The sequence below is a fragment of the Pistacia vera genome, unplaced genomic scaffold, assembly GCF_008641045.1.
Source record: "Pistacia vera cultivar Batoury unplaced genomic scaffold, PisVer_v2 Contig188, whole genome shotgun sequence".
Classification (NCBI taxonomy): Eukaryota; Viridiplantae; Streptophyta; class Magnoliopsida; order Sapindales; family Anacardiaceae; genus Pistacia; species Pistacia vera.
In genome coordinates this window covers 406,129-433,602 of record NW_022195981.1, presented here as the reverse complement: position 1 = coordinate 433,602, position 27,474 = coordinate 406,129, and the positions used below count along the sequence as shown (strand labels likewise).

Sequence of the window (27,474 nt, the reverse complement as noted above, 5' to 3'; positions counted from 1 at the left end):
TATGGAAGGCTGCAATGCAGGAGGAGCTTTCCATGATAGAGAAGAACAACACCTAGAAATTGGTAGACAGACCAGAAAAAAGGAAGGTGATCCAAGTGAAATGGATTTACAAGCTGAAAGTTAACCCTGATGGATCAGTCCATAAACATAAGGCAAGACTTGTGGTTAAAGGTTTTGCACAGTAGCAAGGGATTGATTTTTTTGACACTTTTGCTCCTGTAGCCAGGCATGACACCATCAGACTATTACTTGCACTTGCAGCTCAATTTGACTGGAAAATTTTCTAGTTGGATGTTAAATCAGCATTCTTGAATGGCTGGATTATAGAGGAGATATATGTGGAGCAGCCGGAAGGCTATAAGGTTAAAAGAAAAGAGGACCAAGTGTATCTACTGAGAAAGGCTTTGTATGGCCTAAAGAAGGCTCCTAGAGCCTGGTACAACCGGATAAATGACCACTTATGCAATCTAGGATACACTAGGAGTCATAATGAACGCACACTCTATGTTGGGAAGATTGAAAGTGGATTGATTGTGGTTTCTTTATATGTTGATGACCTGCTGATTAGTGGAAGCAATTCTAAAAAACTGAATCAATTCAAGACAGCCATGCAAAATGAGTTTGAAATGACAGACTTGGGGCCGATGACTTACTTTCTTGGCATGGAGATAAGTTAGTCTCCAAATGGAATTTTCATGTGCCAGTGGAGGTATGCAACTAAGATACTGATGAAATTTGGCATGGAAAGTTGCAAACCAGTAGATACCCCACTGGTTCCCAACCTGAAACTGAGTAAAGAAGATGGTGTAGATAGAGTGGATGAGGGAAATACAGAAGTCTGGTAGGTTGTCTGCAGTATCTCACAACCACTAGGCCTGATCTCATGTTCACTGCAAGCTACCTTTCCAGGTTCATGAGTAACCCAAGTGAGCTGCATTTTAAAGCATCCAAGAGAGTCATGAGGTATGTGAGAGGAAGCACCATGTTGGGCATCTGGTTTAAGAAATCAGAAAACTTGAAGCTGCTGGGGTATATTGACAGTGACTGGGGTGGTTCCCTGGATGACCTGAAGAGCACCTCTAGTTATGTGTTTTACATAAACACAGGTGCAGTTTGTTGGCTATCAAAGAAGCAAGAGATTGTAGCTCAGTCCACTGCTGAAGCAGAGTACATCTCTGCAGCAGTAGCAGTAAACCAAGCTGTATGGCTAAGGAAAATTCTGAATGATTTGCAGCAAGTTCAGGGAAGTCCAACACTGATTTTGTGTGATAATCAGTCTTCTGTAGCCATAGCCAAAAATCTTGTACTCTACGGCAGAACCAAACACATTAAGATTAAGTATCATGCCGTGAGGGAAGTTGAACAATGTGGGGAAGTCAGTTTGGTGCACTGCAGAGGAGAAAATCAAGTTGCAGACATTATGAATAAAGCCTTGTCCAAAGCCAAGTTTGAAGACTTAAGGCTAAAACTTGATTTTTCCAGCAAAAGCATCAAGGAGGAGTGATGAAGTCATGATGCTTTGCTAGAAATACAATGTTCAAGGACTGAAGTTTGAAGTTAATTTTTGGCGCCAATGAAGAGAAGTGCATTGTGCTATGCTGGAAGCGGTAGCTTAGGGGCAGCTGGATAACCCTTTTGTGTTATGATGTATTTAGGTGAATGCAGCTGAATGTGAGTCTTTATGTCTCTTAATTGTATTACATTTGTTCAAATTGTGTGGTTTAGCTTTAATCATGTAAAAAGTTCACTGCTGTAGTAGTTGTAACAGTGAGCTGGTGAAGTTTTATATTATGTTTTTGGTTTCCTTAATGGAATGTATGCAGTTTGTACTCTTCTGGTTTTTCTTTCTTTGCACAATTCGGCACTCCAAACCAACAGGGACACCACACTGATAACAGTTACTAATTTTATTATATATGTTTACTCTCCAACTCCAAGAGCTCCTAGAAATTTTGAACTTTTCGATGTACATATTTATACATGGTGTACATCATAATCATAGAACCTTGAAGAGCAATTAATTAGAATTCTGCAGAATTAATTTGAAATCACTTAGCATGTGAAGTTTTTGAGCATGTTTCATGGCATTCTGCTTTGGTTTTAATCTAATGAGAATGTTTTTATGAATGTTTATATATATAACTTTTCTGTTGGGTACAAGTTCAGTTCACCTTTCAAACATCATGTTCTCTGGCAGAAAAAACTGGTTAGCTAAGTAATCGTAATATCCCCTAACCGCCTTCTTCAGTGAGGTTTAGAGAATTACATAACTCATTTCCATGGATGATATCCCAGATTTAAATCATTATAGTAATGCCCTTGGTGTAGTCCATCACTTATTTTTTTATTCCTACAACCATGACTTAAATCAATGAAAAAAAATATACATGGCATATGGTCATATTCCAACAACTTTAACAGCTTCTTTATATTCTAAATTATTTTCATCTCTGCATATGTGATAATTTTGACTTATTGAATATATCTTGGGCACCTTTCTTAGCTTAGCAATGGAAACTAATATTTTGAACACCCTTTTCAGTTCGCATTATTTTCTTCATTTAATGGTTATTCAAAGAAGTCAGGTACAAATTCAAGTTTGAAAATTTACGTGGAGAATTCACTTATGTCTTTAACCATTCAATGAAATTCTTAAAATTTTTATAAGATTCACCCCCTTCCTCGATGTTGTTCAACACCATTTCCTTGAGTTTCAAGGCCTTTTCTTTATACTCTTCATTCTCTAGTAGTTGCTCCACCTTACTCTTGATTTCATCTCGTGTGATGATCCCTTTCGCGTCTCGAGTAAATCCCAATCCAACCTTCCACACATCACAAATGTAGCTGCGGTTGAGGAACTGATCAGCGAAATAAGGCCAGCACAAGAAAGGGACACCATTGCTTACACCTTCCATGGTGGAGTTCCATCCGCAGTGACTTATGAAGCAAGCAATTGAAGGATGTCTCAAAACCTTCTGTTGAGGTACCCAACTAACTATCTTCCCATGAGTGGCAGCTCTTTCCTGAAATGATTCTGTGGAGGCATCATTTATTTTTTCTATAACATCAGGCCTCACAACCCACAGGAATTTCCTGTTACATATTTCAAGCCCCATAGCTAATTCCTGAAATTGGATTGGATCAAAAACTGTCATGCTACCAAATGCAATGTATATGACTGATTTTGGTGGTTGTTCATCCAGCCATTTCAAACAAGTGGAATCCTCAGGCCAGAAATTTCCTGCTGTGTCTCCAAGCCGGGTACTAACCAAAAGGGGGCCTATGGGCAGGATCTCCGGAGCCAAGGAGAATGCTGCAGCCTCAAGTTCATAAATTGAGTTGCAAAGCAGCCAGTCTGTTAATTTCAAAGACCTGTTGTTATTGACCATGAGTTCAAAAATATTCTTCTGTGCATTCTTATTGCCAATGCTGGCCCATACAAAGTTTGCTGTGTTCATATCAGGCATGGTTGGTGACAACTTAATTATCTGCTTTTTTGTGGGAGTTCCTGCAAAGAAAAGATCAAATCTTCAAAATTGTACTAAGGGGTTCTTCCAAGGCCAAATAAATGATTGTGTGCGTAAAACTACTACAATATGGTCTGAATTGGTTCGTTTTGGCTATTGGGGTTCACAACTTAGGACCTCACATTCTCGTGAGGAGTCTACTATGTTATCATACAATACTTTGGGTTCAAATAAGTAGATATTGTCCTCTTTGGGGTCATGCTCGCACATATTTGTTTCTTAGTTTCATGCAAGCATCATTTACGCATCTACTTAATTGGGCGGATCTAAGTTTTATAAACTGAATCCTAAACTCATTTGCTAACGATATAGGATATGAGATTTATGTAAACTGACTCAAATGTAGAGATAGCAGTTATATGAAGTGAGCTAGTTCATACACAGATTTTGGAAAACTTAGTGATGGAGGTACTCACCTTCACAATCAATAATTCCATCATCAATGAGCTTTGGTATGCTCAAACTCAAGACCAAAAGTGCAGCTGCAGCAGGACAGAAAGCCGCTCTCTTGATTCCCATCTTCTCTGCAATTTCCAAGGCCCAACCAATACTTTGATCAGCAAGAACACAACTGATTTTGTCAATAGCTGATCCATGAATCTTCTCAATGAGCCTCTCTACATTTCTTGGCATAACTCTCAATATTGCCTCTGAAATCTTTCCAGGCTTATTCCTATCCTCCAATGATTCCAACCCATCTGGGACAGAAACAAGATGAATTTGACCCCACATATCTTCCTTTGCTGACAGTGCATTCTTGACGAGCTTGTGATTATATTCTGTGTTCACAAATGTAACTCTGAAGCCATGATTGGCCAGACATTGTGAAAGCTCCATTAGAGGAATTACATGACCTTGTGCAGGATAAGGAATGACCAGAACATGTGGATTTCCCATTCTAGTTTCATTCATTTTCCATGCAATTTCTGCAACAAGAATGATCCACACTTCATGTTTGTTCAATTTTGATGGAATCTTAAAGCTGGAATCAACTAGTTTTCCTATTGTTTTATTGATGGTCCCTTTTTGGATTTACTAGCTTTCTATATGCTTAAATTATATTATCTGTCATACACTCATACTCATGCAACGGTTGAAATATCTTCAGGATTAAATATTCTGGTCTTTTCACCTTATTTTAATGTAAACTTATCGTCTTGATACATAATAAATGATGTTAATGTGAACTAACTTGATTTTTTCTGATTGCACTGATCATTTCCATGCGGTTCTTTATTTTATAATGAAATACATGAATTTTGAATGGAACGTGAGCAGACAGTTGTCTGTATATGGGCAGCAATTTTACGCCTTTCAATATTCTTCTGGGTTCTTATTATTATTTGGTTACATAGTGTCTTGATGTACAGAACTGATTTAATAAGGTTTCAAAGTCGTCATTAAAATTAGTTATAACCATTCCTGAATAAGTTTTACACATTGGATTAACAAGGATAAACAACTCAAAAAAATATAAAAAACTTGAGCAATAATATTTCAACCTTATCTATTTATTTTATCTTTTATTCATCACAAACAAGTGAATTATTTTAATATTTTCTACTATAAATATTGGGGCAATTTTAGCGAACCCCAACAGGTATTGTGAAATTAATAGGATCACCCTAAGTATCAAAAATAGGAGAATAACCCCAATTTTTTAATTTTTTTTTTTTTTTTAATTTTTATGAACGAGGTATCTGAGCTAACTTGTTGACGTAGAACGTCTAGCAAAAGAATTCTTGGAAAGGGTTGCGCGTCAAAAGCCCAAATGTAAGACCCAAAAGTTCTAAATAGACATGTTAACTTAAAACGGCCATAACTTTTGATCCCGAGGAGTTACAAGGGTCGTAATATATCAACGAAAAGCTCGTTTCAAGCCTGACCATGTTGCAACCAGCTTTATCTAGTTAAAGGTCGTTTTGGAGGTCAAAATCCACCGTTTTAGTTTTATAAGCGTTTTTTCCTATTTTATTTAGGATTTTCTTGTTTTAATTAATTTGGATTTTATTTCCCTTTTTTATGGGGAGTCTTGTTAGGGTTTGGTTGTCATCCTATATAAACTTATTATTTGTTTTAGATATTATTCAATGATTATTCAGACCTTATTTTAGACTTTAAGACTTAAGTTTCTATGATTAAGATTTGTTTATCAATTCTAACAGTATAGTCGAGTATTAGCCTTGTTGTTGCGCTAACTCATTGTGTCACTTGCGTACACTTCAACTAATCCTTAGGACTTATTGAATACTCTACAAGCCCTCCATTGAACACTCTACAAACCTAATATTTTAAGATTAGTCACAAATATGGTAGGTGACCCTAAGGTAGTTTGAATCCAAAAAATCAATTAAGGAAGCAAACCTTCTTAACTGTCAAGCCAACCACTTGGAGTTGAATAACCCCAATATTGATAGATTGTTTTGTTAAGTAGTCAATATCGAGGGCATCGTTTATAATTGCACTTGATGCACAAAATAAACCTAGAATAAATTATACCATTGACAACAATCCGTAAAAACAAGGGGGTTTACCCTCCTATTTTCGATATTTGAGAGTGATCATTGTATATCGTTACACTCATGGGGGTTTACTAAAACTACCCATAAATAAAGTTGTAGATCCATGTTCTTTTAGGGTATGGACTTTTCTAAAACTGGGCCCTTTCATGTATTGCCTTCTGAGTTTGGGCTAAGGCCTTAGGTTACCCTGACTCCTATTCGGGACTTGCGCAATTTTCTGAAGAGACAAAAGATGCCTTATTTATATTCATGACATGAATATATAGTCTCAAATCCAATTAAACCTGACCAATTTACAATTATTTGCTGCACAATCTCAAAGGAGACAAAGCTTCTTAATGTCTTCTTCCTTTGCATACCAATGGGGTATGAACCTTGTAGCATAAGGATAAAGATCGTTATAAGATTTCTTGATTGTCAATTCTGCAACTTCAGCACTCACTGAGATATCTTTCAAAGACTTTTTATCACCTGAAAGCTGTGTAATCATGTAAATAATTGCGGCAAGAACAGATTTTGGAGTCCTCCTTATATCAAACTCCTCAGCATTTGTCACAGCTTCTTGTACTGCCACAACACCCTGATTTTTCATCCCAAGATTGCTGCAAAACCTCCTTACAAGCTCCACCGTCGCCACGCCACCCATGTGAACCTCAAGCTGCTTCTTTATAACCTCAATTGCCTTGTTAATCTCCTTCACTTTCACTCCATCTGCCACAGTGCTCAATTCCTTCAGCGTCCGCGAGAGCTTACTTTCTCTGCAAGCAATGAACAAACAAGCAGCCAAGATTGCATTCAGCTTCTTTCCTCTGCACAATTTATGTTCCTCTACTTTCACATATATCTCATCAGCCCGGTTCTTGATCGTCGCAACCAGACCTAAACTATCAGCCATTGAGGCAATGATGTCTAACCCTTTAACCAAATTTTTATCCGGATTATGCAACCTTTTGGAAAACAAAACATCCCCAGAATGATCAGCAATCTTGTGGGGATTAGAGATAAGTGTAACGAGCTGATTGCCATGATTTAGAAGCGGGCTCATTACACTGCCAACACGGTTAGGATCTTTGTCATTGTTGTCATCGTTAAAGTTTCTCCATTCTGCAGTCTCGTCAATGCCACAAGCTTCAAGAACTAAACCACATTCGGTACAAACTCTGTCTCCTTGCCTGTGATCTATAACAATGTCAGTGTTCTTTTTGCACTCAAAACAGTAATCAAAATCCATTCTTTGAATCTTGATGATGTGTTGTATCGATAGGGTTTCGTTTTTAGCCCCTTGGTTAGAAAGGTGGCATATTTATAATGACCACTTATTGTCCTGAGACAATTGGGAGTTTGGAGTCCTTGTGTGTATCAAATTCACCTTTTTCAATTTTTAATAAAATAATAGATGAAGTTGGATTTGACAAGACAGATACTCAGAAGGGATAAAGATGGTAAATATGCCAATTCAATTTGCTGGTTTTTCCTTATTTAATGAAAAGCATTAAAAGAGAGGCAAAGATTCTAATAAGAATATCCCTTTTTCCCTAATTTGGCTCCATTGGTCCGATATCTCCTGTATGGCTTTTGAGAAGATGAAAAGTCCTCTTTCAGTTACATGGGAAAAAAAATTGTAGTCATCATAGGACCACACAGGCCACAGCCAGAGAATTATCAAAAATACAGTATAATATCAAAATCAAAGACCAGCAAGGCTGCCCCTCCTCTTCAATGGGGCTGACCACCACAACCAGGTTGATTTTAGAGATCTTTTGGGACCCAATTTTTATGAGCAAAACCCCCCAAAAATAAAAAGTGCAACCCCACGTGGGGATGATGCTGGAATTAAACAAGAAAGTTAAAGTTTGTGAGTTGGAATTTGTATAAAATTTTCTTGGGAAAGTCTAGATAATGAAAACAAACACACCCCCACCAATCATATATCCTCGTATAGATAGCCAAACCAACCCCACAAAGTAGTCATATTTATTTATGATAAATTGACTGATTTTGTTTCTTTCTTCTTTATTCTACTCTCAGGGTGGAATTTTCAGCTTTCTTTTGGTTCTCACATCACTTTCTCAATCATAATGGAACAGATACTGATACTGATACTGATACTGATACTGACAAGGGTAGCCACAGAATAAAATAGAAGCAGGTTTGGCTTTGGCTTGGTTTGTTATTAAGAGTATCAAAACAAGTGACGTGTCACTGGTGTTTTCTGTCAATTTTTTTAAAAGGAAAGAATTGAGGGACAATCAAGTAGTGGTAGTGCTTAGAATCCTTCCAACCATAAAACGACTTTTCTTGTCCTGTACTCATTCATAATGTAATAATAATAAATACCCTTACACTTTTTGTGACATGGAGGGACGACAGAATCAATGTCTCAAATCACTTGTACTTTTCAGACAAAACAAAGGATTAACGAGTTGTCAATAGATAGAAGCTTCCACTTCCTTTTCAAAGAGATCTTTTGCATCCCCCAATAAAATGCAAGTCAAGGTAATGACACAAGCACGTGAGAGGAGAAACAGATCTTTTTAATGTAAATGCTCAAGTCAGAGAAGCATTTAGGACCTCTAGTTCTCTCAGTGGAAGCTCCTGTTAAAACATTACCCAGATTATTAAATTACAATAGATATGTACCTTTCATGATTCTGCAAGAAGTCACTTCTCCTGTTTCCAGTTTTTTATAGCTCAAACCTGAAAAAGGGGTTAGCACAAAAAGAACAAAATGGAGAAAGCAAGGTAGCCAAAAGTACATGAAAACAGCCATTAATTACTTGTGCTAAATATTTTACTAATTTATGTAACAACTTAAAAGAGCTAAAAACACATCCATGCTAATGACCCTCTTCATTTTCCAAAAGATACTTCAAAAAACTCCTATTCTCCTTGGAAGTTCATGAAAATATACAAGAAACAATATATACTTTCCCAAAAATGACCACAATCGGCCTCAATCAAAATGATTGAATGCCTCACTTATAAGGTTGACCTGTCCAGTTTCCATCTTTCATTCCTCTTCTTTCTTGGATGCCAGTATATAGGTTAGTGCAGAGAGATCATAGATGTGTCGATGAGGATATGGAATACTGATATAAGGAGATCAAGCAATTGATAATCACAGTGAAACACATTGTAAGCCTTCGGGAAGTTTTCTGGGCATCGGAAGTGCAGTGACATATCTCTGGGGAAATGGTTTTGGTGTGACAGAGGATAATGAGGTGCCAGAGATATCAGCTTGTCCTCGTATATGAAACTTGGCAAAACGGTTGATGACAGCAAACCTCTCCAACTCCTGACATTCGACTCTTATGTCCACTATAGATGCTGCCTTTTCCACTCTGCATCAACATCAAGTGGATAAATCTAAAGAACATCATCAGGCAAATACTTCATTGACTTACTGCATCTTTGTCAATATTGGCACAGGTACAACAAAGGTGTTTGTAACATCCTCAGTAAGATTTTCACCAACTAATTACTTATTTATCATTTAGGAAAAAGGGAGAGCAGGTGGAAAGATTATTTGGATGCATGTTTTATTACACACGCAAATATAATTATAAATAAAAATTTATGTCCATATAAAAACGAAAATAGATTTCTGCAAGTCTACATCATGTGATCTTTTACTTGATCATAGCCACACAAATTGATATAAAATTGAAGATAATATAGAGTCGTAATTCTGGTCATCACAAAGACACTAGACAATTGCCAATAATTTCACAATCAATTTATTATTTTTTTCTTTTGCTTTTTTTGCAAGAGAAACAAAAATGTAGGGCAACAATGAAGAGAAGCAAAAAAAATAATAAAATCTTTCAATGAAATCCAAAATTTGTTTCATACCTTTGGAAGTCATTTTCAAGCTTCTTCACTCTAGCAGTTAACTTTTCAACGACTTCTGAAAATTGCTGGTCAAAAGTTCCCTCAGATGTATCAAGCTTCTCAGAAATCCTGAGCAAATTTTTATGAAACAAATTAGTTTTCAGAAAGTCAAAATATTTCTTAAGTGAAACCATAACCTATTCCCAGGTACAAATCATTTTCATAAAGTTTATCAATGAAACAAGATTTATCCATCTCTAGAATAAATATAAGAGATTAAGTGATAGAATGCTATTGTCCACATTGTACATTATCTTCCTATTAGATAAGAATCAAATCTTAAGATAAAACAGCTCCCGGAAAACCACACTCACATGCTACTGTCGTCCATGAACTCAAGCAAGTCATTTCTTGGATAGTAAGTGAGACTGCATGCATCCCCAAGGGCTAATCTTGAAACAGAATATATTACGCTATCATAGTGTGAAGCCACATCTGCTGAGAGAATGGATTCTGGAGCAGGACGAAGCAATTGTTGCATAAGCTGTGTTGTCAAGACAAGCCTTCTCTTTGATCGAAACACTGGTGGCACATCTTCAAGAATATCTACCTCATCTTGCATCTGCCAGTAGAAAAGACAAATTAGAACCCCTTTCTCAAATATCTACGGCAATGTATTGAAGAATAACTTTCTTGGTAAGCTGCTTTATGCTAGAGACACACCTTCTCAATCAACCGATTTGTGGCTTGCGCCCAGTGTTCTTCTGCCATGCTGCAAAGCAAATATGTTTTAGGCAATGGTTGGATGAACAGAGAAGAAAGCAGTGATTGAATATCTAAAGGGGAAAAGCAAAAACAAAATAAACCAAGGAAAAGGTGTATGGTTGATCGAGTTCTATTGCATTCAAATTTTGATACAGAATGGCAGAAGAGTAAAGCATATCGCTGAGTTCAGTCACTTAGGAGATCAAGGAATTAATATGTAATTTAAAACTTCGGCCATAAATTAGTTTTTAATCTTAAAAATTTCTTTCCTATCTATCCATCATTGGCAGCCGAAGACTAAATGATATAACTTCAATTAAATTGAAGATACCTCATATTTTGAAGCCTCTGGGAACCTTGTGTCACTTCTTTGTGCCATGGGAGAACCTCAGGTGTCACTATTTTGCGCTTCTTTGGTCTTGTAATAGCCATACTTTGATTTGCGATGTCTGAAGGCAACACAGAAGGACCCAAGGAGTGGTCTGCTCCTACCAAGGTGGCATGTGCACTTGGTATTACGGTACCACCTTGACTAGCATCGGTGGCATCTACTCGCTGCACAGAGGCTTGAATGTGCATATTGTGAGGAGGCTTTACAAGAGAGAGCTGGCCTGCGGCCATTTTTGCAAGTCTGGCATCATACGGCGATAGCATCTGCCCATTCTGCAAAGTTCCATACTTATTAAACCATGAGGGCGCCATACGCAGATTAACCTGGCTATGTTCAGTAACATTAGATGCCACATTGCTTCCAGGTTGATTCTGAGAATCACTTTGACCGAGCTTTGCCATCTCGGTAGAAGGTCGATCTTGGAGGCTCATCATATTGGTATCCCTAGACGGAAAGGAATTTGGTTGTACCCCTGCACCCTGTCCACTATCCACGAGATTTCCAAACTTCGGATTATACTCATATTGTCCCACCCTCCTACTTGGATCATTCTCAATGTTTTTCACTGCCTGCAATTGGCCCATTAGGGAATACTTCTGAGGAATTTGGGGGGATGATTCCAAAGATTGACCAACAGATACCAAATTTCCTTCAGAAGCAGTGAGGGCATGACTATCTTCGTTCTTTTCTCTGTCAAAAGCCTGCTGGTTAGAACGAACCAATAAAGAGCCAGAGAGAAGAGCATTTGAATCTGAGACATGCTTTGGTGAAGGCTTCAGCCCATGCAGTGAACCAGCTGCCTGTGAAGCGTCAAGTGTCTCAGATGATACCTGCTGCTCGGAAGCACCAAATTCAGGTGATCCATATTCTCCTTTTGGGGAGCTAATCATGCTATTATTTGATGGATCCATGGAGGAAGGAACAGGAGGCTGCCTCTGAATTGTTACATTTGTCCATACATTGTGCGGTCTTGCTGAACTCTCGCCCTGCTGAGATATGCCAGTCATAACCGATGGCTGAGATACAGGCAGAGCTTCCAAAACTGGAAATTGCTGGCCCAAGGGATTGGTGTAAATCTGTCGAGGGGTATCATGAGAAGCAACACGGTTAAGAAGTTGGTATCTGCTAGTGGTGTTTGCCAATGTTGCTTGTGAAGCTTGGGATGATACAGCTGCGCTAGACATGAATTGCATCTGAGGCTGATTTCTCATATATGAAGGACTGGAAGCATACGCCGCATTAGAGTTTCCTTGCATAGTCAAATACGAGGAGGTTCCTGTTTGTCCCGAAGCACTAGCTTTATCCTCCCAATGTGCCCTTGGCGACAATTCATGAGTAGGAGGAAAAGTCTGAAAGGAAGATGGGGAAGCTACCCAGGTCTGGTTTTTCTCTTTTAAGTCAGAATTGGCTTGCCTTAAATTTTGATAACTTATTGCCTGAGGTGAACTATGAGCAGAGAGGAGATGGCTTGAGTTGGTCAGCCTTTGAGAAGGAGGGCCCAACCTCAAACCAAACCCCTGAGAAGTAGAGGACAGATTATACAGTTGAGCACCAGATGTATGCACTTCATTTTCAGGTACCTTGGTCATTGAATTACCATCAGCAGAACCAAAATGTGTTGTAGTGCCATCTTCTCTTGATTGGTCAACCTTGTTCAGAAGCTCAAGCATATTTTGACTCTCATGGTTAAGTCTATCAAAAATTACAAGAAAGTATAAATGTTAATATGCAGTTAAATAAATGTTATATATGAACATTATTATCCACAAACACTGAAAAGATCACTTAACAAGTTCTGCTGAAAAACAAGAAGACAATAATGCTAATACCTATTTAGATTTCTAAGCGAAGGCCTATATAGATTTCTAAGCGATGACTGATCTAAAAAGCAAAGGTTTTCAGACAAAAAGCCAGATGACACACGGTATGCATAACTATTACTAAGAGCAGATGTATGGTTCACTTTGTCATAATTTAATATAATTGACTACCTTGCCTGAGCAGCAATATTTGAACCACCAGAGCCAAGTGATCTAAGATCACCTCCAGAAGGTAACTCCTCTGACGCTCTTGAGTTCCCTTGCACATGAGCTAAATGCGCCTGTAAAAGTAGACAAGTTAAATTACTAGTCAATAATGCTTCAAAAGAAAACAATTAATAGATCTGTCCACCAAAGAAATATTTACCTGCTCCAAGCCCATGGCATTGCTGGAAACATTACCAAGAAACTGGAACTGTGACGCATGCCCTTGCTCACTACCACTCAATCCTTTGGAGTTGAAGCTGCCATTAGAATTCTCCCTAGGGTAGTAGCTCTTCTGCTTCTCATAAGTTTCAGCTTCTCCATCATAGGAGTTACTATAGACATGAGGGCCATTGCTTATTTGTTGAGGGCCCTTTGCCATGCTCTCTTTTTCCCTTTTGGCAACAGATATATCAGCATGTCGCATGTAATCAGATTGATTATTCTGCAAGATCTGTTGACTGGTCGCCTGATGGGACTTGACAGTATCTGGTACAGCAGATAAGTTAATATGTGACGCCATTCTCTGCTGCTGCATATCACCTTCTGAGCGCTCATTAATCTGGCCTGCCCATGCATTATTTAAATGCATAAATGATTGGACCTGTTGACTACCTTCAACAGATGGCTTCTGTTGAGGATTACAGTCCACCCATTCACCAGTGACCTTAGGAGACTTCTCCATGGATTCACCATTCTGGCGCAAACCCTCTCTCTGTTCACCTGAAAATTGGATGCCTTGATGCTGAAAGCCAGGGAAGCTAGAGCTCATATTGGAATCATTAAACATATGCAACGGTTTTGAAGTAAAGGAGGAGGCACTCGGCAAGTTGTTATCAACCCAACCTGTCTGTTGGTTGTCACCTTCCATGAAATTCGAAAGCTGATTATCAGTTGACTGTTCCGTATTCTGGAAAGTCAAGCCACTCCACTCCTCCTGCATCCCAGTATCACTGCTTGAAGCTTCTGCTACTGCAGACTGCATAAGAGCACTCCAGCTCCCACTCTGCAATGATGGAAATGAATTTGATAAATCCGTGTTCTCCATCATATTGCCAAAACCAGCAGTACCCATGTCGCTGCGTCTTCCAAAAGAAGCATCCCATATGTTTTCATCCATATTGTACAATATCTTCTCTTCCATTGGGTCTAGGGGTACCAAACCCTGATTAGGACCATGTTGTGTTGTTTTTTGCTGCATTGCAGGCCAAACAGTTTGCTCTTGCCTTCCATTAAGTTCTTTCATTGATGAATTTGATTGTGGTGAATTAGCTTCCTGGAGGTTTCCTGACAAAATTCCACTATTTAAACCCGGATTGGGAACTTGTTCAAACATGTTTTTCCCTGAAAACCCCTGGTTGGACATGAAAGCCCCTTGTGTCATGGAAGCCTGGTCTGGAGAAACAGTAAATTGATCTCTCAAAAAGGAGTTACTGAAACCTGATGACTGTACCGTGGGCTTCTGTGCTTGGGGTATTCCTTGGATGTGGGAATATTGACCCATATTACCTTTTGCGGTAGCAACAGGAGTACCATATAAAGATCCCTCAACCGGCTGAGAGACAAGGCCCATTGAACGCAGAGATTGACCTTGCTCAGCTGAAAACATGAGTCTATTAGCTACTCCTTGCGTACCAGAGGATGCACCACTCTGTACCCAGTTCATAAACATTTGAGATGCATCATTAATAGGTGTTCCATTGAGTGGTGAGAACTGACCCCCAGCAACCTGTTTAGAAATTGCTGGAAGCTGGTTTAATGGATTCTGTTGCCGCACATCTCCTAACTGCTGAAGTTGCTGCTGCCTTTGAAGTTCTTGCAATTGCTTGAACATCATGTGCTGCTGCAATAACTGCATGTCACTAAAACCAGGTTGCTGCATTGGAACAGGCTGTACAGTTCCTGGTTGATGGTCCTTTGCAAGTTGTTGTTGCCCTCTAAGAAAGTTAAAATCGGTGGAAACTTCAGTAATCTCTGACCTTTCAGAATTTGCTGTTAGGGTGGGACTGTCAGTCCCAGACTCATATTCTTGCTGTGATTTAACAATAGACAAGCCCCTCAAAATTAAATTATGCTGATCATTAAAAACTGGTTGATTCTGCCCTGTCTGGAAACCCTGGTTTCCAAGAAAGGATCCATTGGTATTCAACTGGTAGTTTCTGGAGTGACTTCGGTTATTCTCAGGTATTGGAGTCAATTTTGTATAATTCGGCTTATATGGCACACTTACAGACTCACTACTGCGTCCTCTCACAGAATCTGTAAATACCATAACATATACAGTATTAGCCTGCTATTAGTTTCGTAAAGCCTGAAAAGTTTGTTTCAAAATACAATGAACAACTACTGTTTCACGATAAGACAGGTAACTCTCTGCCCATTTCAAGATAGAAGGGAGAACATTCCCACTCTGCACTAGCACAAGAACCTGAGTNAAAACAATTAATAGATCTGTCCACCAAAGAAATATTTACCTGCTCCAAGCCCATGGCATTGCTGGAAACATTACCAAGAAACTGGAACTGTGACGCATGCCCTTGCTCACTACCACTCAATCCTTTGGAGTTGAAGCTGCCATTAGAATTCTCCCTAGGGTAGTAGCTCTTCTGCTTCTCATAAGTTTCAGCTTCTCCATCATAGGAGTTACTATAGACATGAGGGCCATTGCTTATTTGTTGAGGGCCCTTTCCCATGCTCTCTTTTTCCCTTTTGGCAACAGATATATCAGCATGTCGCATGTAATCAGATTGATTATTCTGCAAGATCTGTTGACTGGTCGCCTGGTGGGACTTGACAGTATTTGGTACAGCAGATAAGTTAATATGTGACGCCATTCTCTGCTGCTGCACATCACCTTCTGAGCGCTCATTAATCTGGCCTGCCCATGCATTATTTAAATGCATAAATGATTGGACCTGTTGACTACCTTCAACAGATGGCTTCTGTTGAGGATTACAGTCCACCCATTCACCAGTGACCTTAGGAGACTTCTCCATGGATTCACCATTCTGGCGCAAACCCTCTCTCTGTTCACCTGAAAATTGGATGCCTTGATGCTGAAAGCCAGGGAAGCTAGAGCTCATATTGGAATCATTAAACATGTGCAACGGTTTTGAAGTAAAGGAGGAGGCACTCGGCAAGTTGTTATCAACCCAACCTGTCTGTTGGTTGTCACCTTCCATGAAATTCGAAAGCTGATTATCAGTTGACTGTTCCGTATTCTGGAAAGTCAAGCCACTCCACTCCTCCTGCATCCCAGTATCACTGCTTGAAGCTTCTGCTACTGCAGACTGCATAAGAGCACTCCAGCTCCCACTCTGCAATGATGGAAATGAATTTGATAAATCCGTGTTCTCCATCATATTGCCAAAACCAGCAGTACCCATGTCGCTGCGTCTTCCAAAAGAAGCATCCCATATGTTTTCATCCATATTGTACAATATCTTCTCTTCCATTGGGTCTAGGGGTACCAAACCCTGATTAGGACCATGTTGTGTTGTTTTTTGCTGCATTGCAGGCCAAACAGTTTGCTCTTGCCTTCCATTAAGTTCTTTCATTGATGAATTTGATTGTGGTGAATTAGCTTCCTGGAGGTTTCCTGACAAAATTCCACTATTTAAACCCGGATTGGGAACTTGTGCAAACATGTTTTTCCCTGAAAACCCCTGGTTGGACATGAAAGCCCCTTGTGTCATGGAAGCCTGGTCTGGAGAAACAGTAAATTGATCTCTCAAAAAGGAGTTACTGAAACCTGATGACTGCACCGTGGGCTTCTGTGCTTGGGGTATTCCTTGGATGTGGGAATATTGACCCATATTACCTTTCGCGGTAGCAACAGGAGTACCATATAAAGATCCCTCAACCGGCTGAGAGACAAGGCCCATTGAACGCAGAGATTGACCTTGCTCAGCTGAAAACATGAGTCTATTAGCTACTCCTTGCGTACCAGAGGATGCACCACTCTGTACCCAGTTCATAAACATTTGAGATGCATCATTAATAGGTGTTCCATTGAGTGGTGAGAACTGACCCCCAGCAACCTGTTTAGAAATTGCTGGAAGCTGGTTTAATGGATTCTGTTGCCGCACATCTCCTAACTGCTGAAGTTGCTGCTGCCTTTGAAGTTCTTGCAATTGCTTGAACATCATGTGCTGCTGCAATAACTGCATGTCACTAAAACCAGGTTGCTGCATTGGAACAGGCTGTACAGTTCCTGGTTGATGGTCCTTTGCAAGTTGTTGTTGCCCTCTAAGAAAGTTAAAATCGGTGGAAACTTCAGTAATCTCTGACCTTTCAGAATTTGCTGTTAGGGTGGGACTGTCAGTCCCAGACTCATATTCTTGCTGTGATTTAACAATAGACAAGCCCCTCAAAATTAAATTATGCTGATCATTAAAAACAGGTTGATTCTGCCCTGTCTGGAAACCCTGGTTTCCAAGAAAGGATCCATTGGTATTCAACTGGTAGTTTCTGGAGTGACTTCGGTTATTCTCAGGTATTGGAGTCAATTTTGTATAATTCGGCTTATACGGCACACTTACTGACTCACCACTGCGTCCTCTCACAGAATCTGTAAATACCATAACATATACAGTATTAGCCTGCTATTAGTTTCGTAAAGCCTGAAAAGTTTGTTTCAAAATACAATGAACAACTACTGTTTCACGATAAGACAGGTAACTCTCTGCCCATTTCAAGATAGAAGGGAGAACATTCCCACTCTGCACTAGCACAAGAACCTGAGCAATTATCACTAGGCCAACAGAGGATGCATACAAAAATGTAAAAAATATATATATATATGAACTGAAAACCATTGATACCTAATTTTTGTACTCCGTAGTTCTTCAGATTGAAGTTCAGAGGTGCCACACTATGCCTTTGTTTTCCAACCCACAGATTATCATCAAGCACTGACCAGTTTCCATTGACAGCGTGGGAAAAATGCTGTCCCTGGGAAGAGTTATCTAGTTCGAATAGATTGCGGATCCCGTCTTCAACTTCTTCACCAGGCATTAAATAACCACCCACTAATGTTATTTCAGCTACTTGTTTTTTGGAAAGCAGGCCTATCCATGTATAAGATCATTCTGGGTCGAACCACTGCTTTACATTACGCTAAAAGGAGCTTTATATGCAAAAGAAAAATACATAGGTTTAGTTTAGTGTACCACTCCTCAAGATATCATCCCGCACAACAATGATTTAATGATGAACAAGACTATAAATAATGTCTTAAAAGTTCTACAATAAGTATGTAAATCTTTCATAGGGCTTAACTAACAAAAGAAGTCTACAAAAGCAGAAGCATGGAAACAAATAGAAACACGCAGGTCATGGCAAATGCTTGAAGTATGGTTAGCAGTCCACAAAATCAACCAACAGGAGTTCAACATATTGTGCAGCTTTAACAAAAAATGAATTGCCAAACTAGTGTTGATTTTTTTCTTCAAATTAGAAATGTTGTGCATTATAACAATTTAGGCAGCATTATCTGAAACAAAAACTTTACAAGTTCGGAAATTTCATTTTCTTTAATCAATTCCCACGACCTAACAAGTCAATGCATAATTAACCAACACTTCTAAAATATCTCCAACTAAATCCTAGACAAACACTCTGCAAAAAAATCTACAGTTCAAGGAATACCCAAATAACAAAAATAAAACCTGCCTCAATATTGGACCAAAAAACAAATACAAAACTAGAAAAAACAAAGAAACAAAATAGGGCATCCAACACTCATCTGAGCTTCAAAGCTTAAGAGAACAAATAAGCAATTCAAAAAAGAAAAGAAAAAAAAAGGAGAAAGAGAAGGAGAAGAAAAACCCATCAAACTAACAATTCAGTGCATAAATAACAAACAATTCCACACTAAACCAGGCCAAATCCTTACCTTCAAAACCCTAAAACAAGCACCAAAATTTAACTCACCCACCCACCAAGACCTCAAGTTTAAGACAAAAAAAAAAAAAACCCAACCCATTCTCACAGAAACCTCAGAAGCTTATTTAAGCAGAATTAAAAGCAAGCACGCATAATTACACTACCATCACTCATTTCAAGCTAATTAACCTCAGGGACAAGCTCAAGACTTGAAATTTACCAACAAAACAGGAGCTCCAAAGCAAGCACACGAGCAAGAAAGTGGTGAGAGTGTGATCTGAAGACAGAGAATTTTAGGGTCTTTGTTCAAGAGCTAGAGCAGAGGGAGAGCACAAGCTACCACTTAACACGCCGTGTCGTTTTGATGGCCTTTTGATCAAAACAATAAAAGAAAGAAAAATAAAAATAAATACTGTAATTACTTAGAGTTCTTGTTTTTGTTTAATTAAAACTAATTAATACACAAAATCAAAAATAAATTAAATATATAATAATGAATAATAATACCAGTAATGGCTTGGTTTGGTTTCTCTCTAAGGTGAACAAAATGAGATTTTCAGACAAGAACCGAAGATAAAGGGATCGACTCACTGTCATAAAAGGAAATATGTTTGTTTTTATTTTTATTTCAACGAGTTTTTTTCAGAATTATAAAATAAATATAATATCAATAAAGTACTACTACCAACCTCAGGCTGGGAGTTAGCTCCGATTTGGTCCGGAAAGTGGTAATGTTTTAGTGCTTCTCAAGTGTTGGTATGCCGTATATTGTAGAAACTACAACCGTCGATTCATATTATGTTTTAGAGGTATTTGTTAGATATTTTTGTGAAAAATTATTATTTGTCAGAAAGTTTTTGGAAATATTTTTTATTAATATTTTTATGTATTTAATATTATTTATTTATGAGAAATATTTAAAGGGAAAAAAATTTTGAAAATGTTTTACCAATAAGTATTTTATAATACACAGTAAGTCAAGTCTAAATGGACAGTTGGCATTTAAGGAGGATGTACACGTAGTTGTTTATTATCTTTGCTTGGTAACAAAAGTAGATGGGGGATATGCGGATTCCACGCGCTTTTGGTTACGCGTGGGGTTGTGCACACTTTAAATTTAAGTTACTTTTTGGAGGGGTTTTTTTATATATTTTGAGTTTTTTGTCTTTTAACTGGATTTCTTTATATTTTTTTAAATATTTTTGGGATTTTGATCTAAATAACTTTGTATTTTATTTGGTATTTTTTTACTTCACATAATAAAACAAGTACAGGGATAGAAATAGGAAGTTGTATATCCTACCTACTTTTTAAAGCAAGAAATATGTTTAAAAAATATTTTCAAAAATATTAAATAATTCTAGTGAGCTTTTGTTTAAAAAAAATAATTATAAGTAAAAGAATGAAAAAAATATTTAAAGTTGACACTACTTATTACTTTATTACAAAAGTTCTATAAGTAATTACTAGAGTATGCAAAACCAAGTACTCAAAACGGTTTGGTGTTTTTCTGAATCAAACCAAATCCGAATCAAGCAATTAGTTGAACCAAATCGAACCGTTTGGTGGTTGAGCTTGTTTTGAACTGAACCGAAAATTCAGTTTGGTACAAGCGGGTATCCATTCTCTTTCATTCATTGTTTCTTTATTAGTCAGCTCTACACACCCAAATTATTTTCTTCTTTCATCAAATAGGATTTTCAACTTTACAACTCTTTAAAGAAAATGGAACAAGGAGTTATTGATGATATAATCAATCAGTTATTAAGGTTCAAGGCTGACCAGAAAGCATGTCTAGTTATCATGCATGTTTTTAAATACATCAGTTTTATATATATATATATATATATATATATATATACACACACACACATACAAGCAGACGAATATATACACAAACATTGGATATCCTAAAGTTTTTAATTGCAAATTGACGATTAACAACTGATGTTGCCTTTGAGTTATATTTTTGTGAAGTTGTTGATAGATCGGTGATTTTTTATTCACATATCAAAATTTTCAAAACTTCCACACTTGAGTGTATATATATAGTCCATCATGGCCTTTCTATTTTTATTATCATATAAAAGTGAAATGAAAGGAAAAGAGAAAGGTAAAGTTAGAATTAAGTATAAGTTTGACAAAAAAGAAATAATTTGATTTTTATGACCTTTTCTTCTTCAGGGTGATTCTTTTTGTATTTTGATTTTTGGGTGACATCCTTCGCCCTTTTTATGGATATACCTAAAAAACCAGAGGATCGCTCATTGGTATAATACTACAAAGGTGACATAAACTGCAAATTTCAGTTACTTTATATATATATAATATTCACAGAAACTAACACTAGATGACATGACACATTGAGAAAGAAAGCGAAGGAACTTTGGTGTTTGAGCTATAAAACTTTGACTCAAAAAGTCTTTTTGGAAAGTGACAAAAATAACGACCTGGGGAAGAGAATTTAGAAGGAAACCACATGCTTTTAAAGCCCCAAATCTTTTTCTACTCAGAAATGAATTCAGAAGAGACATATCATATATGACAGATTGAAAGGCTTGAGGCTTTTTTCTCTTATTTATGGCTCATATTAAATACAACAAAAAGACTTGAGCCTAATTTTCGTTTCTTTAAATAAATGAGCTTTCATCACATTTATGACTTCACCATCATCATCATCATCATCATCAATGGAAACAGAATGAACAAAACCCCCTTTGACAAAAGCAATTTCCAAACACAAATTTGGATGCAAATTGAACAAGGTATCCTGAAGCCAAAAGGGGTTCTAGTCCTTTTCTAGGAATCCTTAGGGTTCTGAAAAGACCAGTCATGTTTGGATGATTAGAAAAAAGTTGCCTTCAATTTCACATCATTATCCCAATCATTTAATTGACCCAAAATTCTTTAATGAAAGGGAGATTTGTACTTTCACATAAAAGATGTACTTACTGCTTCATTTCTTTTTCAAACTCAACTTGAACTCTGCCCATATACATCATCATTCAAGTACATTTATCTTCCTGTTAAACCAAAAGAAAATTCTCCACACCATGTTCCAAATATTATTTATATGCAGATGCCATTTGTGAGCCCCACTTAGAAATTCCCACATAAATGAGAACAGAGACTTCATGCTTTTAGAACAATGAATAATCTTTCCCACAATGGATCAGAATATCTCACCCCATCTAATAGTTGCTCCTCAAAAGAGGTAAGAACAAGAACTGATTCAAATACAGTAGTGTATTTTTGAACAGGGTAAACAGTTGATTACCCAAAGAAAACATCGAGGAGCTCGGACTAATTTTCGGAACTTTGTGATAGATATTGACATATCAAATCATGTAATAAAGTGAGGTATAAGTGTAAGATTTAAGCACAGTGATCATAGTTAAACAAATGGAAGAAAACTACATAAATTAAGGACAGTAGTTTGATGCTATTTTGGAAACTTGAAGCTCCTTGAACAAAATTGATACAACATAGACTTGCAACTGACCTCCCGCTTAATACATGAACAGTATGCATCCATCTCCATATCATGCCTTGAGGTAATAACACGGCTAAGATGGAACATGCTGAATGTCGATCTTCTTAACCAAAAAAGATGCTATATGCAATACCATTCACATTCTGTAAAAGTTATCCCTCCTCCATGTGAAGATCAATTATCTCACTTTTCCCTTGAAAACTAAAACAAAAGAGATGTCAGCTTATTTCAAGTAAGTATACCTAGAAGGAGATGGAACTGAAATTGACCTTCAAAACAAATTTAAAGGAATTTGTTAAGAGATATTTTACCTCACTGTATATAAATTCCGGAAGAAATGCAAAGCTTAGAGTCTGCGCCACCACTGACTACACTGTCACCTCTCCACCAATCAGCACTTAATACCTAAAACACGGCACGGCTGCTAAGTCAATACATGCTTGTATTCACATGAGAACCAGAAAGAACTACATGGAAAGTTAATATTATACCTTGTCTTTGTGAGAATCAATGACAGCGAGAGGCCACTACAACAGAAAAACATACATATATTATACAGTATTTAGAATATATTAATGAATACCTGAAGACAGGATGATACATACCGCAGTTCTCAGATCCCACAACATAACTTTCCCATCATAGGATGCAGAAATTAAATGGAACGAGGATTTATTGTGCCACTTGCAAGCAGAAATCCAAGAACTGTGAGATGAGAACTGAAACACAGGAGCAGATGTTCCTACAAAACAACAAAGAACATGTAAGATGCAAATATATGAGAGAGAGAGAGTGTGTTAGAGAGAACGAGAGAATCAGACCAGGTTTACGAGGATCCCAGATCCTAAGAATTGGGTCAGAACCACCAGCAGCAATGAGGGCAGAACCTTCACCTCCAACATCAATGCAATGAAGAACTTTCCCACAGAACTGAGCAAGAAGGAGAATTTATCATTTAAACTTGAAAGGATAACTCTAGCTCCATGTCTTGAATGGAAGCATGAAAAAAAAAAAAATCTTAACAGTTAAACCTTAATATGAGCTACTTGAACTCCATTCTCGAATGGAAGATAAAGAAGAAAACATGTGTTGTTGAAAAGGTTGTATGTATTCTCTATCCAATGATAAGGTTAAAAGGTAATTCTGACTTACTATATCTGAAAGATCTTTGCCCGTCTCAACATCCCATCTCCTAACAGAATGATCCCAAGATGCAGAATAGATTGTTTCATGTTCTGGCCAAACCACAGATGATACACATTGTGTATGGCCCACAAGTGTTGACACAGCTTCTGCCTACATGAAATGAAATTTCATTTATATATCAACAGAGATGACTAGGGAAAAAAGATACAATAATTAAGCCTCAACTTAAGGTCACAAAGACTTGAAAAAAGAATGTAAGAAGAGAAATAAGCTCTCTAAATTACAGAGCCAAAAGATAAAAGGTTTAAAAAAGAGATGAAACTTAAAAAATCCTTAATAGCTCTTGAAATTGAAAATTTTAATTTATCAATTGTTACAGGGGCACTTGGCTTTCCCATAGAACAAGATGTTTAATTTCAGCTAGACATATCAATTGAAAAAGTGTCCATTGTCTTACACAGAATCCATGTTAAATTTCATTTTTTGTACAACATCATCAACTAATCCTCATGTAAGCAGTAAGAGATTAAAGAAATTAATAAAAATGAAACTTTGAATTTATCATTGGTTTTGTGCTACAACTTTAACCATGTTCTCAGTGAACCTTGCTAAAGGAGGATTGTGCACCATGAGCCTTGAGAAACAACAAGGTAAAAACTTTTCAGAGACTTCATAAATTCAAATGCACCCAAAAGGGAGTGAAAATGATGTATACCTCCAACTGAGATTCATCAGCTTGATTATTCACTTTTCTTTTCTTGATTGACACTTGATCACCTTCCGCATTGGACTTATTTGTCCGCCATAAATTGATTGTACAATCCCAGGAGCCTGAACAAACCTAAGCGTATGTAAACAAAAGAGATGGAAGCAATCAGCTTAATGGCTATTCAACCATGCAACTTACATCAATGAAAATACAATTCAGCAAAAACAGCCAGACCATGTCTCCTGAAGTCTTTGGAGCGATGCTCTGTACAGATGCTTTATGCCCCCGCAAAATTTTGAATGCCTGTATCTTCTTAGGATGATTAATAACCTCCTCTGCATCAAACTTTTACAGGAAAGAGAATATAATAATCAGCCTGAGAACTGAATTTTCACTTAAAATCACTAGTTTCTTCCACTTACCTTCCACAATCTCGCAGTCCGATCTTTTGAAGCAGTGGCAACAGTGACATCTGTCATACCTGCATTTACAACAGTAAACTAACCAATATAGAAACAAAGATGAAGATAATTACATATGCACCTATAATACTTGGACATGACCATAGACAGAATCAACAATAAAGCATGGACTAGGTAAGATGAAGAGGTATTCTAATTTGGTCTTTTTACAACTAAAACACCATTTTGAACATTGGAAATTTTCAGGTAATTTAGCTTAGCAGATCAAACATCTGTACAACATCTATACGATATGAATTACGAAGTGTGGAATCTCAAAACTGCCCAACAAAATAAAATTATATGACTAGGGAGAAAAGTCCAATTATTCCATAATACCCTACGAAAATGTACTTTTCTACACCCTTCTTGACACCTTTGACAGGTTATATAAATTACTTTACTGTTCAACATCTGCCAAATACCTTTTTTGAGACTGGCAAAACATATTGAGGTTAAAAACATTTAGGAAGAAAAAACAATAGCTGCTAACTTAAGAATAAGATAAAAGGTCAAATATGAATAGCCATCATAAATGGGTGCTTCAGGACTTAAAAATAAATGATGTTTAAAGTAGGCAGCAAGCATAGCTAAAAATCAAAAGCCCAATAGTGGTCATCTTTCAGGGTAAAAATAGCCAGACTATTAAACAATAAGCATTAAGCATGTTAAAGATGGTCAATACTGTCATACCATCTGAATTAATGATTCTAATGGAAGATAATGCACCACTGTGTCCTTCCAGTATATGTGTACATGATCCAGTGTTTTTCCATACCCTATAAAGAATTACAATTCAAAAATCAAATGGCTGAAATACCAGCAGGCATTGACTTCCTTACAACTAAATAAGATACAATAAAGCATATTGAAGTGCGGATGTAGATAAAAGTTTTAGGCAAAAACTTCAAAAACATTTACCTTCCCAAACAATCATAGGAACCGGTCAAGATGAACCTGCAAAATGACAAATTTGTGCAGCTATCAGATACATATGTTTTATTGGTAAAATGAAGCAACACAAAGGGAAATAATTAAAGTGTCTCAACAAAATCTAATTTACGTGCCAAGTGAGATATAATAAAACCATGGAACTACCTCTGTTCTTCATAGAAACTCCAATAAAACATTTTGAAGTCAGACAACTCTTGATAATTTGGGTTTCATTTTTTCAAGGAGGGCTCCATGTAAACAAGACCAGAACAGGGTCCGTTTTGGTAGTTTGAACAGTAAAAATATAAATACCAAGCACAATGACTAAGACTATAACAAATTCATGATATTTTTGGTAGTATTTCTCCTAAGAAATATGTTTAGCTAACACTAACATGGATTATATTGAGTTTGTAGAACCAAAATCATTAAATGAAAGAGATAAGAGTAAAAGCAACCAATATTCATAGTTCCTCTAATTTCTATCCATCTATACAGTAACCCCAAAACTTTTTCAACTCTCAGCAAATATATTGCACAATGCACACATTCACATACATACCCAGGATTAGAGCCATCAACTGCACTAACCCAATCATCATGTAAAGAAGGCCCTTCCTCCTTCTGTGGAACCACCGCCTTTATGTATTCAATTTCCAATATCTTCTCCTGTAGTTGGTCATAGATTCTAATTAATCATTCATCATAGTAACCACAGAAAATCACATTCACTTCCTTCAAGTTTACTCTTCTTATCGACAAACCCTTCTAATTCCAAAACTAGGAATACCTCCAAGAAACTTTTGAAGAATTTCAAAACCCTCAAGTTCTTGTAAGCTTTAATAAGAGTACTTAAAAAAATCGGTATTTTAATAAGTAACTTGACACAAACAACAAGTCTAAAAATTTGAATAAAGAAGATCAAATTTAGTAGCACTGTGAACATATTACGCCCCAGATTGCTTTGTTAGTCATAATTGTCTAACATGCTAAACCTTTAGCACTTTACAACATTAAAGGAGAATTGTTCGTCTAAATTTTAAAAATGACACAGAAGTCCACACCCGTCTATTAATCATGTCAGACAATTATGATTAATAAACCATCTAAGCATCAATAAAAAACATCTATTACCAAAACTAAAATTTAAACATATATATATATCAAAAAGTACCGCAGAAATGCCCTTGGCCAGAAGAAACTGTTCAAGCGACATGCGAATGAGCTCGCCATTGATCAAAAAATCTAAGGGCTGAGATTGCCACTCAGAATTCACTGAACAAGACATAAAAACAACAATTAGAAACTAAAAAAACTCACTAAGTTTTTAAAGGATAGGAACACGAAAATACCTGATTGAAGCAAGTTGTTTACAACAGAGGAGAGGCCGAAGCGAGTGAGATTAGAAGGGATAGCAACTGAAGTGTTAGGTACTTTCAGTGAAGGTTTTAGCTTTGTTATGAAGCGAACTTGAACACGCCTCAAATTTTCTTCATTTTGATCGTCTGTTGCTATGTTCAGCTCCATTGCTTTGCTAATTTTTTTTATTTTTTTATTTTTTTCTTGTCGTTGAATTGATGTGCAGAATAAGTACTAAAATCTGAGCTAGGGTTTTACTGGAAAGGAGAAGAAAATGTAAGGGAAACTAGGGTTTTAGTTCGAAGCAAGGCCTGGCCCAGAAAATCAGGCGTAATGGATCATCATTTTGGGCAGGCCTCAAAAATAAAAGATTTAGAAATATTAATAATAAAAAGTAATACTACACGTTACACATGATAACGTTAGT

The 27,474-nt window shown here is 37.1% G+C and overlaps 5 protein-coding genes across 6 annotated transcripts; all 5 read right to left on the bottom strand.

The window, feature by feature from the left end:
- Window positions 1-2,561: 2,561 nt before the first annotated feature.
- LOC116127046 (UDP-glycosyltransferase 83A1-like) lies at window positions 2,562-4,475 on the bottom strand. The gene is made up of 2 exons (XM_031412718.1): window positions 3,944-4,475; window positions 2,562-3,508 (listed from the first exon to the last, which is right to left on the bottom strand). Exons 1-2 carry the CDS (start codon window positions 4,437-4,439, stop codon window positions 2,625-2,627), a joined length of 1,380 nt encoding a protein of 459 aa, XP_031268578.1. The 5' UTR covers window positions 4,440-4,475; the 3' UTR covers window positions 2,562-2,624.
- Window positions 4,476-6,015: 1,540 nt separating this feature from the next.
- On the bottom strand, window positions 6,016-8,844 carry LOC116127026 (transcription initiation factor IIB-like). 2 transcript variants are annotated; one of them, XM_031412691.1, is made up of 2 exons: window positions 8,690-8,844; window positions 6,016-7,228 (listed from the first exon to the last, which is right to left on the bottom strand). In XM_031412691.1, the coding sequence occupies exons 1-2, from the start codon at window positions 8,817-8,819 to the stop codon at window positions 6,366-6,368; spliced, it is 993 nt and encodes a 330-aa protein (XP_031268551.1). In that variant the 5' UTR covers window positions 8,820-8,844; the 3' UTR covers window positions 6,016-6,365. The 2 variants fall into 2 exon arrangements, with proteins under 2 accessions (XP_031268551.1, XP_031268553.1); XM_031412693.1 differs by lacking the exon at window positions 8,690-8,844 and having other exon boundaries at window positions 6,016-7,737.
- On the bottom strand, window positions 8,842-14,564 carry LOC116126968. The gene is made up of 7 exons (XM_031412637.1): window positions 13,224-14,564; window positions 13,028-13,137; window positions 10,977-12,728; window positions 10,604-10,652; window positions 10,255-10,502; window positions 9,902-10,009; window positions 8,842-9,390 (listed from the first exon to the last, which is right to left on the bottom strand). The coding sequence occupies exons 1-7, from the start codon at window positions 14,562-14,564 to the stop codon at window positions 9,168-9,170; spliced, it is 3,831 nt and encodes a 1,276-aa protein (XP_031268497.1). The 3' UTR covers window positions 8,842-9,167.
- A 911-nt stretch (window positions 14,565-15,475) lies between these two features.
- Window positions 15,476-19,559, bottom strand: LOC116126967. The gene is made up of 5 exons (XM_031412636.1): window positions 19,454-19,559; window positions 19,167-19,315; window positions 17,884-18,188; window positions 15,578-17,630; window positions 15,476-15,488 (listed from the first exon to the last, which is right to left on the bottom strand). The coding sequence occupies exons 3-5, from the start codon at window positions 18,074-18,076 to the stop codon at window positions 15,476-15,478; spliced, it is 2,259 nt and encodes a 752-aa protein (XP_031268496.1). The 5' UTR covers window positions 18,077-18,188; window positions 19,167-19,315; window positions 19,454-19,559.
- A 2,496-nt stretch (window positions 19,560-22,055) lies between these two features.
- On the bottom strand, window positions 22,056-27,244 carry LOC116126947 (ribosome biogenesis protein WDR12 homolog). The gene is made up of 14 exons (XM_031412619.1): window positions 27,041-27,244; window positions 26,863-26,963; window positions 26,251-26,357; window positions 25,677-25,712; window positions 25,449-25,534; window positions 24,717-24,775; window positions 24,529-24,639; window positions 24,301-24,426; window positions 23,592-23,735; window positions 23,261-23,369; window positions 23,045-23,181; window positions 22,931-22,966; window positions 22,751-22,844; window positions 22,056-22,640 (listed from the first exon to the last, which is right to left on the bottom strand). Exons 1-13 carry the CDS (start codon window positions 27,213-27,215, stop codon window positions 22,752-22,754), a joined length of 1,320 nt encoding a protein of 439 aa, XP_031268479.1. The 5' UTR covers window positions 27,216-27,244; the 3' UTR covers window positions 22,056-22,640; window position 22,751.
- Between the last annotated feature and the right edge of the window lie 230 nt (window positions 27,245-27,474).

Bases quoted from the DNA above. Each gene is read 5' to 3' on its own strand.
- LOC116127026 (XM_031412691.1), bottom strand. From the start codon at position 8,819: ATGGCTGTTTTCATGTACTTTTGGCTACCTTGCTTTCTCCATTTTGTT. The intron at 7,229-8,689 runs GTACATATCTAT...ACATTGTTATAG, and splicing joins TTCTTGCAGAATCATGAAAG to ATCACAGGCAAGGAGACAGA.
- LOC116126967 (XM_031412636.1), bottom strand. From the start codon at position 18,076: ATGCCTGGTGAAGAAGTTGAAGACGGGATCCGCAATCTATTCGAACTA. The intron at 17,631-17,883 runs GTATCAATGGTT...TGGTATTTACAG, and splicing joins CTACGGAGTACAAAAATTAG to ATTCTGTGAGAGGACGCAGT.
- LOC116127046 (XM_031412718.1), bottom strand. From the start codon at position 4,439: ATGAATGAAACTAGAATGGGAAATCCACATGTTCTGGTCATTCCTTAT. The intron at 3,509-3,943 runs GTGAGTACCTCC...TTTTCTTTGCAG, and splicing joins TGGAATTATTGATTGTGAAG to GAACTCCCACAAAAAAGCAG.
- LOC116126947 (XM_031412619.1), bottom strand. From the start codon at position 27,215: ATGGAGCTGAACATAGCAACAGACGATCAAAATGAAGAAAATTTGAGG. The intron at 25,535-25,676 runs GTAAATGTTTTT...AATTCTTTATAG, and splicing joins TCCTATGATTGTTTGGGAAG to GGTATGGAAAAACACTGGAT. The intron at 23,736-24,300 runs GTATACATCATT...CATTTCATGTAG, and splicing joins CTGATGAATCTCAGTTGGAG to GCAGAAGCTGTGTCAACACT.
- LOC116126968 (XM_031412637.1), bottom strand. From the start codon at position 14,564: ATGGGTCAATATTCCCACATCCAAGGAATACCCCAAGCACAGAAGCCC. The intron at 13,138-13,223 runs GTAAATATTTCT...CTACTTTTACAG, and splicing joins ATGCCATGGGCTTGGAGCAG to GCGCATTTAGCTCATGTGCA. The intron at 10,010-10,254 runs GTGAGTGTGGTT...AAATTTGCTCAG, and splicing joins TTCATGGACGACAGTAGCAT to GATTTCTGAGAAGCTTGATA.